Consider the following 10,628-nt stretch of genomic DNA (forward strand, 5'->3'; position numbering starts at 1 on the left):
GGGTCAGCACAACATCATGGGCTGTAATGTTCTATGAGATGTTGGGTCAAGAGATTCAGGGAGGCTGTCACCTGTACGGAAGGGATAGTTCACACCTGAACTGGAGGGGGACTAATATTCTAGCAGAGAAGGTTTGCTGGTGCTGCACGGGGGGGGGTGGGGGTGTGGAATTTAAACTAGAGCTGGAGGGGAATGGCCAGAACAGATAGTGGAGAGGTTGTTGATAAAGATGTTGTTAATCCTACACACAAAGTCGGGAATCAAAAGGTCGAGTTTGGTGGGACTTATGTTCTGAGCTGCGTATATTTCAATGCAAGGAGTATCGTAGAAAAGACTGAGCTTAGGGCATGGTTCAGCATTTGGAATTCTGACATTGTAGCCAGTAGCGAGACCTGGTTGCAGGAGGGGCAGGACTGGCAGCTCAGTGTTCCAGGGTTCTGTTGTTTTAGACGTGATAGAGTGGGAGAGGTGGTATAACTTGTCAGGGAAATGACACAGCAGTCCCCAGTCAGAGGCTAGAGAGCTCATTTATTAAGCCTTTATGGGTAGAACTGAGGAATAAGGTATGACCACATTAATGGGATTGTGTGGCACGTGGCCAACTGGTTAGGGTGTCTGAAGGTCGTGGGCTTGAGTCTTGGCCAGGGCAGCGTGTTGTGTCTTTGAGCAAGGCACTTCGCCACACACTGCTCCAGTCCGCCCAGCTGAGAACAAGTACCGGCAAATGCTGGGGGTTAACCTCGCCATAGACTGGTGTCCTATCCGGGGGGTGGGGGGGGGGGAGTCTCGTACTCTCAGTCGCTTCACACCACAGAAACCGGCATAAGCACTGGCCTGATGGGCCACAAGGCTCGTGACAGACTTTGACCTTGACATTAATGGGATTATGTTAAAGACCTCCCAACAGGATTTAGAGGAGCAAATTTGTAGAGCAATCACAGACTGTTGCAAGAAGCATAAGTTTGTGATAGAAGGTGATTTTTAACTTTCCACATAATGACTGGCACTCAATATTATAAAAGGGCTGGATGGGAAAGAGTTTGTCAAAGAGTTTCCTTAATCAGTACATAGAAGTCCTAACTAGAGAGAGCGCAATACTAGATTTCCTGTTAGGGAGTGAGACAGGGCAGGTGGCAGAAGTTTGTGTAGGGGAACACTTTGCATCTAGTGATCATAATGCCATTAGTTTCAAGGTAATTAGGGAAAGGATAGGACTGGTCCATGCGTAGAGATTCTAAATTGGAGAAAGGCCAGTTTTTATGGTATCAGAAAGGATCTGGTTAGTGTGTAATAGGACAGGTAGTTTTCTAGCAAACGTTTACTTGAAGGCCTTCAAAAGTGAAATTTTGAGACTACAGAGATTTTATGTTCCTGTCAGAATAAAAGGCAAAGATAACAGGTTTGGAGAATCGTGGTTTACAAGAAATATTGAGGCCTTGGTTAAGAAGAAGGGGGTGCATAACAGGTGGAGGCAGGTAGGAACAAATGAGGTACTTGAGGAGAACAAGAAATGTGAGAGAACACTTGAGAATGGAACTAGGAGGGCTAAAAGAAGGCACAAGTTTGCTCGAGCAGACAAGTTGAAGGAGAATCCCTAACCCTAATGCAAGGGACACAATTGGTCCTCTGGAAGATCAGAATGGAGCCAAAAGAGATGGCGCAGATCTGAAATGGATTTTTTGTATCTGCATTTATTAGGGAGATGGACACAGAGCCTATAGATGTGAGGTAATGTAGCAGAGAGACCATGAACCTACAGAGGAGGAGGCGTTTGCTGTCTTGAGGCAAATTAGGGTGGATAAATTCCCAGGGCCTGACAATATGTTCCCTTGGACGCTGTGGGAGGCAAGTGCAGAAACTGCTGGGGCGCTAACGGAGATATTTAAAATATCCTTAGCCATGGGTGTGGTGCTGGAGGATTGGGGGATAGCTAATGTTGTTCGATTATTTTTTAAAAGGCTCCGAAAATAAGCCGGGAAATTATAAACCAGTGAACCCGACATCAGTAGTGGGAAAGTTATTGCAAGGTATTTTAAGGGATCACATATATAACTATTTGGATAGACATGGACTGATTAGAGATAGTCAACATGGCTTTGTGCATGGTAGGTCATGTCTAACCAATCTTAAAAGAGTTTTTTGAGGAAGTTACCAGGAAAGCTAATGAAGGCAATGCAGTCGATGTTATCTTCATGGACTTTAGCACAGCCATTGAAAAGGCCCTGCATGGGAGGTTGGTCAAGAAGATTCATTCACTTGGCATTCAAAATGAGATAGTAAATTGGATTAAACATTGGCTTTGACAAAAGAAGCCAGAGTGGTTGTAGCTGGTTGCCTCTTTGACTGGAGGCACGTGACTGGTAGAGTGCCCCAGGGACTGGTGGTGGGTCCGTTGTTATTTGTCGTCCTTATCAATGTTCTGGATGATAATGTGGTAAACTGCATCAACAGACTTTGGGATGATACCAAGATTGTAGACATAATGGACAGTGATGAAGGCTGTCAATGTTTGCAGTGGGATCTGGACCAGCTGGAAAATTAGGCTGAAAATGGCAGATGGAATTTAATGGAGATAAGTGTGAGGGCCAATGAGGAATAGGTCTTACATGGTGAATGGTAAGGCACCGAGGAGCACGATAGAATAGGAGGATCTGGGAATACAGATCCAAAATTCCTTGAAAGTGGAGTCACCAGTAGATAGGCTCGTAAAGAAAGCTTTTCCAACTTTGGCTTTCATAAGTGAATGTATTGAGTACAGGAGTTGATATGATGAAATTATATAAGACATTGGTGAGGCCTAATTTGGAGTATTGTATGCAATTCTGGTCACCTATCAAAAAAGTGCAGAGAAAATTTAAAAGGATGTTACTGCGACTTGAGGATCTGAGTTCCAGAGAAAGTTTGAATAGGTTAGGACGTTATTACCTAGAACATAAAAGTTTGAGGAGAAATTTGATAGAGGTATACAAAATGTGTCGTGGGGTGGAGATGCGTCTGTACCACAGGGGATACAAGGCACGCTTTCCCTCTGCTAGTCTGCAGGTAACTTTGGGCAAGGTGTAGCACTTGCTTAGCACCACACCCCCAATCAGGGTCACGTGAAGCCATGGGAGCAGGTCATATGAGCAGCCGGTGCACATCACAAATCCTGGTCATGCGACCACTGACACCAGGCAGACAATTTCTGAAGAGTATTGATAATGGCCGGGGTCACGCATCTTGTAAAGACACTGCCCAGAAAAAGGCAAGGCCAAGCCACTTCTTTGGAAAATTTGCCAAGGACCATCATGGTCATAGACAATGATCACCCACATCATATGACACAGCACCTAGTGATGATGATACAAAGTTATGAGAGGCATAGATGGGGTAATTGCAAGCAGGCATGTTCCTCTGTGGTTGGGTGAGGTCATGGGTAAAGGGTGAAAGGTGAAATGTTGCAGGGGAACATGAGAGAGAACTTCAATCAGGGTAGTGTGTGTGGAATGAACTGCAGCACAAGTGGGGTCAGTTTCAACACTTAAGAGGGATTTGGATGGATGGGAGGGATATGGAGGGCTATGGGCTGGGTGCAGGTCAATGAGACAAGGTGGATTAATGGTTCAGCACAGACTAGATGGGCTGAAGGACCTGTTTCTGTGCTGTAGTGTTCTATGACTCTGACTCTAGGTTGGACTTCATTCACTGCAGCACAGGGCAATGAGACATTAATTGTCCTGATACTACAGAGGTGTGTAAAACATGAGGGGCTTAGAATGGATGAGCAGTCGTTTCTCCCTGGGCTGGGAAATCTAGAGCTCAAGGGTATAGATTCACAGTGAGAGGGGAGAGATTTAATACAAACCCAAAGAGCAAATTTTTGCGCACAGAACGTGATCAGTATGTGGAATGAACTGCCGGAGGAAACGGCTAAGGCTGGTACATTAACATCTGATCGACACTTGGACAAGTACGCGGATGAGAAAGGTTCAGGTGGGTATGGGCCAAACATGGGCAAATGGAACAAGCTTAGGTGGACACCTCGCTCAGCAGGGACCAGTTAAGCCAAGGGGCCGGTTTCTGGGCTGTATGATTTTGTGAGGGAGGGGCAGCACTTGCCGGGTTAAGCTGGGTACAGTATGTGTTAGAGAACGGTTCCTTCCTTCACCCCTCACCCTGTCCTCTTTCTTGCCCCTGTCAGATTGCTGCCAACTCCTGGGGGATGAACTGGGGGGAGAACGGATACTTCAAGATCGCCCGGGGTGAGAACGAGTGCGACATTGAGACCTTCATCCTCAGTAGCTGGGGACGAGTGACCATGGAGGATGTACATCGCAAGTGAGAACCCAGACTTCCTGTCTGTGGCCCAAGGACGCTGAACTGTCTCCAGTTTGGAAAAGACCCCTTCACCAAGCTAACCCCTTTTCCTCAATCTGCAATCTTCGGTATCCAACAACAGTGACAAACGGACCATAATCAGCAGGTCATGTACGTCAGTACATGTCAGGACAGAGCTCATGCATTACCCAGAAAGAGACACATGTATGTGAATCTGTTCTTTCCAGCAATAATGAGCCACAAGATGTTGTGCTGCACTTAGATGGTGTGAGTGACAGTGCTGTGGGAGAGTATCTGAGTGGGAGTGCCTTCAGCCATTACAGCCCCAGTATCCATGGCGACTGGAAGTGTCACATATTCAGACCCTCCTGCCTCCCTGGTCTAGCTAACGGCTGAACTTGGGAACAGTGGGAGACTCTCCCTGATGGTTCGGTTTGGCGATGTGACGCAGTGCTGTGGGAGTGGTGTTCAGAAAGTGCCCCGGAGGGTGGTGATAGGGATTAGATGACTAACTGTGTCTCGTGTACATAGACACGCGTCAATGACTAACACAATCCAAGGTTGTGCGAGGGAAGGGCGCAGCCCGCAAGTGTCGCCGTTCTTCCAGCGCCAACATAGCATGCCCACAGCGTACTAACCCTTATTAACAAAGCGTATCTTTGGAATGTGGGAGGAAATCGGAGGAGCCAGAGGGAAACGACACAGATCCCAGGGTGAACGTACAAACTCCTTACGGACAGTGGGAGAATTGCTGGCGTTGTTACGCTAACCACTACACTACCATGCCGCAGAGAGTGTCTCTGAACTGTCGCTCCCGCAGACAGGAGTCTCACAGCCGCCGGTCGTGATTCTGATTCAAATCCGGACTTTGCGCTTGTGAATAATTGCCATTTTTATACACTCCTTTAAAGCCTAAAACCTGCAGCAGCGTAAACGCCTGCAAACACAATGAATTGCAGGCTCAGGACAGGCTGTGATTTATAAACCAGTCAGGGTAAAAAATTTGGCAGGAAAGCAGGAAGGCAAGGAATGTGGAGCAATGTCAGGAGCAGAGGTTTGGAGTACAAATCGGGAATGATCTAATGAAAAGGGGAATGATCTTCAGGATGTGATATCCCTTCACCATTCCAGGGGCTTCTGCACAACCTGGCTGATAACAGCCAGGGGCGTCAGCAACTGACAACAGAGGAGACGAGACTTACGGAAAGCCGCCAAGGAGAAGGAACTTTGTTTGTACTCCGTGCAGAGATGGTATGGGGAGGTGTTGATGAAATGGTCCGGCACTAGGAAGGTTTTCTGATGTCTGGGTCCAGGATTAAAGTAAATGGCAATGCAGAGCAATGAGGGGAAATTTGCAAATAGTAAGAAAAAGCACTGTCTGAGGGAAAATTCAACAAAGCTTTCAAAAAATTAGATAAACACTCCAAAAAGGAAGCTCTTGCAGGGGATTTGGGCTAATTGGATGGCACTTTCAAAGACACACGGGTTCAAACTGCACCCTCCTGTTCTGCAAGATGTCATGACAGGCCAATGTGATTTGGGACAGAGCATGATGGCGGATGGAGTAACATCTAATTTTGACTATTCCAAAACTACGCCCAGTGGATCTCGTCCGCTCTTGCTTGGTTTCTAGACAATCAGGTTTGTGTATTTATGGCATTTTCCATAAGTTTTGTGCTTTGCTGAATGAAAATATCTATTATAAATGTCAAAATAAAAATATAGTTCAAATGTAGCCGATTGTCAATATGTTTGTGTGACCTCTTGTTTGTATGTTTAAACTCAATAAAGTGCAGAAAAGATTTACAAGGACGTCACCAGCATTTGAGAGAGAGTTATAGGAAGATATTGACCTGGCTATTTTGTGCAATTTAGAGAATCGGTGGTGATCTTGAGGTGAATAAAATCATGGGAGCATACATAGGGTGAGAGAAAGTCTTTTCCCAGGGTTAAGAAGTCAAGAACAAGAGGGCTTAGGTTTTAATGGGAACTTGAGGGGCATTTTTATTTAAACAAAGGGTTATATAGACCGTGTGTGGAATAAACTACCAGAGAAAGTGATGGAGGCAGGTCGGATAACAACATTTTAAACAGTTGCATGGTTACATGGATTGGAAAGGTTTAGACGGTTATTGGCCAAACCCAGGCAAATGGGAGAGGCTTGGTTGAGGCCTCTTGGTCAGTATGGACCAGTTCCACTGAAAGACCTGTTTCTGTGCTGTGCAAATATATGATGCTATAAAAGAATCACACAAGGAGAGGGAAAATCATTTGCAGAGCCAATGTAATGGAGGCAGAAATTACATTAAAGTTGCAGAGAATAAAATCAGAAACTGAAAAAAACTTTAAGGCCCAGAAAAAGTCCCAACAAAAAGAACACAGGTCAGCTGTCAAGGATTTCTGCATTTTGAGAAGTAAGAATCAAAATCACGCTGGGGAGTCAGTAGTTCTCTGACTAGGGTTTCACTCACTTTCTCTTCACTTTGAGCACTGACCAGAGAGACTGACAACTTAGCCAAGGTGGTTCTGCTGGATCTGGAGATGAGGGAGCCAAAAAGGTTCTTCAGAAGTAAAGATAGAGGTGAAAATCTTATTGTACAATCATTTGAATACATACTCATCAAAGCACAGGTCGGACAGGATCAGTCCTACACCAACATGGAACAGGCCAGACAGGGTCAGACCCACTCCAACATGCAACAGGTCAGACAGGGTCAGACCCACTCCAACATGGAACAGGCCAGACAGGGTCAGACCTACTCCAACGTGGAACAGATCAGACAGGGTCAGACGTACTCCAACATGGAACAGGTCAGACAGGGTCAGACCCACTCCAACATGCAACAGGTCAGACAGGGTCAGACCCACTCCAACATGGAACAGGTCAGACAGGGTCAGACCCACTCCAACATGGAACAGGTCAGACAGGGTCAGACCCACTCCAACATGCAACAGGTCAGACAGGGTCAGACCCACTCCAACATGGAACAGGCATACGGGGTCAGACCCACTCCAACATGGAACAGGTCAGACAGGATCAGACCTAAACCAACATGGAACAAGTCAGACAGGGTCAGACCCACTCCAACATGGAACAGGTCAGACAGGGTCAGACCCACTCCAACATGGAACAGGTCAGACAGGGTCAGTCCTACTCCAACATGGAACAGGTCAGACAGGGTCAGATGTTCTCCAACATGGAACGGGTCAGACAAGGTCAGTCCTACTCCAACATGGAACAGGTCAGACAGGGTCAGTGCTACACCAACATGGAACAGGTCAGACAGGGTCAGTCCAACTCCAACATGGAACAGGTCAGACAGGGTCAGTCCTACACCAACAAGGAACAGGCCAGACAGGGTCAGTCCCACTCCAACATGGAACAGGCCAGACAGGGTCAGACCCAATCCAACATGGAACAGGCCAGACAGGGTCAGTCCCACTCCAACATGGAACAGGCCAGACAGGGTCAGTCCCACTCCAACATGGAACAGGCCAGACAGGGTCAGTCCCACTCCAACATGGAACAGGCCAGACAGGGTCAGTCCCACTCCAACATGGAACAGGTCACACAGGGTCAGACATTCTCCAACATGGAACAGGTCAGACAGGGTCAGTCCTACACCAACATGGAACAGGCCAGACAGGGTCAGTCCTACACCAACATGGAACAGGTCAGATGGGGTCAGTCGTACACCAACACGGAACAGGTCAGATGGGGTCAGTCCTACACCAACATGGAACAGGTCAGACGGGGTCAGACCAACACCAGCATGGAACAGGTCAGACAGGGTCAGTCCTACACCAAATTGAACAGGTCAGACAGGGTCAGTCCTACACCAACATGGAACAGATCAGACAGGGTCAGTCCTACTCCAACATGGAGCAGGTCAGACAGGGTCAAACCTACAACAACATGGAACAGGTCAGACAGGGTCAGTCCTACACCAACATGGAACAGGTCACACAGGGTCAGACCCACTCCAACATGGAACAGGTCACACAGGGTCAGACGTTCTCCAACATTGGACGGGTCAGATAGGGTCAGTCCTACACCAACATGGAACAGGTCAGACAGGGTCAGTCCAACTCCAACATGGAACAGGTCACACAGGGTCAGACGTTCTCCAACATGGAACAGGTCAGACTGGGTCAGACCCACTCCAACATGGAACAGGTCAGACAGGGTCAGTCCAACTCCAACATGGAACAGGTCAGACAGGGTCAGACGTTCTCCAACATGGAACAGTTCAGACAGGGTCAGACCCACTCCAACATGGAACAGGTCAGACAGGGTCAGACCCACTCCAACATGGAACAGGTCAGACAGGGTCAGTCCTACTCCAACATGGAAAAGGTCAGACAGGGTCAGTCCTACTCCAACATGGAACAGGTCAGACAGGGTCAGTCCTACACCAACATGGAACAGGTCAGACAGGGCAGTCCTACTCCAACGTGGAACAGGTCAGATGGGGTCAGTCCTACACCAACATGGAACAGGTCAGATAGGGTCTGTCCTACACCAACATGGAACAGGTCAGATAGGGTCAGTCCTACACCAACATGGAACAGGTCAGACAGGGTCAGTCCTACATCAACATGGAACAGGTCAGATAGGGTCTGTCCTACACCAACATGGAACAGGTCAGATAGGGTCAGTCCTACACCAACATGGAACAGGTCAGACAGGGTCAGTCCTACATCAACATGGAACAGGTCAGACAGGGTCAAACCCACTCCAACATGCAACAGGTCAGACAGGGTCAGACCCACTCCAACATGGAACAGGTCAGACAGGATCAGACCTAAACCAACATGGAACAAGTCAGACAGGGTCAGACCCACCCCAACATGGGACAGGTCAGACAGGGTCAGACCCACTCCAACACGGAACAGGTCAGACAGGGTCAGACCCACTCCAACATGGAACAGGTCAGACAGGGTCAGTCCTACACCAACATGGAACAGGTCACACAGGGTCAGACGTTCTCCAACATGGGACGGGTCAGACAGGGTCAGATGTTCTCCAACATGGAACAGGTCAGACAGGGTCAGTCCAACTCCAACATGGAACAGGTCACACAGGCTCAGACGTTCTCCAACATGGAACAGGTCAGACAGGGTCAGACCCACTCCAACATGGAACAGGTCAGACAGGGTCAGTCCTACTCCAACATGGAACAGGTCAGACAGGGTCAGATGTTCTCCAACATGGAACGGGTCAGACAAGGTCAGTCCTACTCCAACATGGAACAGGTCAGACAGGGTCAGTGCTACACCAACATGGAACAGGTCAGACAGGGTCAGTCCAACTCCAACATGGAACAGGTCAGACAGGGTCAGTCCTACACCAACAAGGAACAGGCCAGACAGGGTCAGTCCCACTCCAACATGGAACAGGCCAGACAGGGTCAGACCCATTCCAACATGGAACAGGCCAGACAGGGTCAGTCCCACTCCAACATGGAACAGGCCAGACAGGGTCAGTCCCACTCCAACATGGAACAGGCCAGACAGGGTCAGTCCCACTCCAACATGGAACATGTCACACAGGGTCTCACATTCTCCAACATGGAACAGGTCAGACAGGGTCAGTCCTACACCAACATGGAACAGGCCAGACAGGGTCAGTCCTACACCAACATGGAACAGGTCAGATGGGGTCAGTCGTACACCAACACGGAACAGGTCAGATGGGGTCAGTCCTACACCAACATGGAACAGGTCAGACGGGGTCAGACCAACACCAGCATGGAACAGGTCAGACAGGGTCAGTCCTACAACAACATGGAACAGGTCACACAGGGTCAGACGTTCTCCAACATGGAACAGGTCAGACAGGGTCAGACCCACTCCAACATGGAACAGGTCAGACAGGGTCAGTCCAACTCCAACATGGAACAGGTCAGACAGGGTCAGACGTTCTCCAACATGGAACAGTTCAGACAGGGTCAGACCCACTCCAACATGGAACATGTCAGACAGGGTCAGACCCACTCCAACATGGAACAGGTCAGACAGGGTCAGTCCTACTCCAACATGGAAAAGGTCAGACAGGGTCAGTCCTACTCCAACATGGAACAGGTCAGACAGGGTCAGTCCTACACCAACATGGAACAGGTCAGACAGGGCAGTCCTACTCCAACGTGGAACAGGTCAGATGGGGTCAGTCCTACACCAACATGGAACAGGTCAGATAGGGTCTGTCCTACACCAACATGGAACAGGTCAGATAGGGTCAGTCCTACACCAACATGGAACAGGTCAGACAGGGTCAGTCCAACTCCAACATGGAACAGGTCAGATAGGGT

The 10,628-nt window shown here is 48.4% G+C and overlaps 1 protein-coding gene across 1 annotated transcript in view; it reads left to right on the top strand.

The window, feature by feature from the left end:
• The window catches only part of tinagl1 (tubulointerstitial nephritis antigen-like 1), a 59,274-nt gene extending 53,155 nt beyond the window's left edge, over positions 1 to 6,119 (top strand). The window contains exon 12 of the mRNA XM_063033894.1: positions 4,181 to 6,119. Within this exon, the coding sequence (XP_062889964.1) occupies positions 4,181 to 4,321 (141 nt within the window). The 3' untranslated portion in view covers positions 4,322 to 6,119. The remainder of the gene's footprint in view (positions 1 to 4,180) is intronic.
• The last annotated feature ends 4,509 nt before the right edge of the window (positions 6,120 to 10,628 follow it).

Source organism: Mobula hypostoma, chromosome 26, assembly GCF_963921235.1.
Source record: "Mobula hypostoma chromosome 26, sMobHyp1.1, whole genome shotgun sequence".
NCBI classification, from domain to species: domain Eukaryota; kingdom Metazoa; phylum Chordata; class Chondrichthyes; order Myliobatiformes; family Myliobatidae; genus Mobula; species Mobula hypostoma.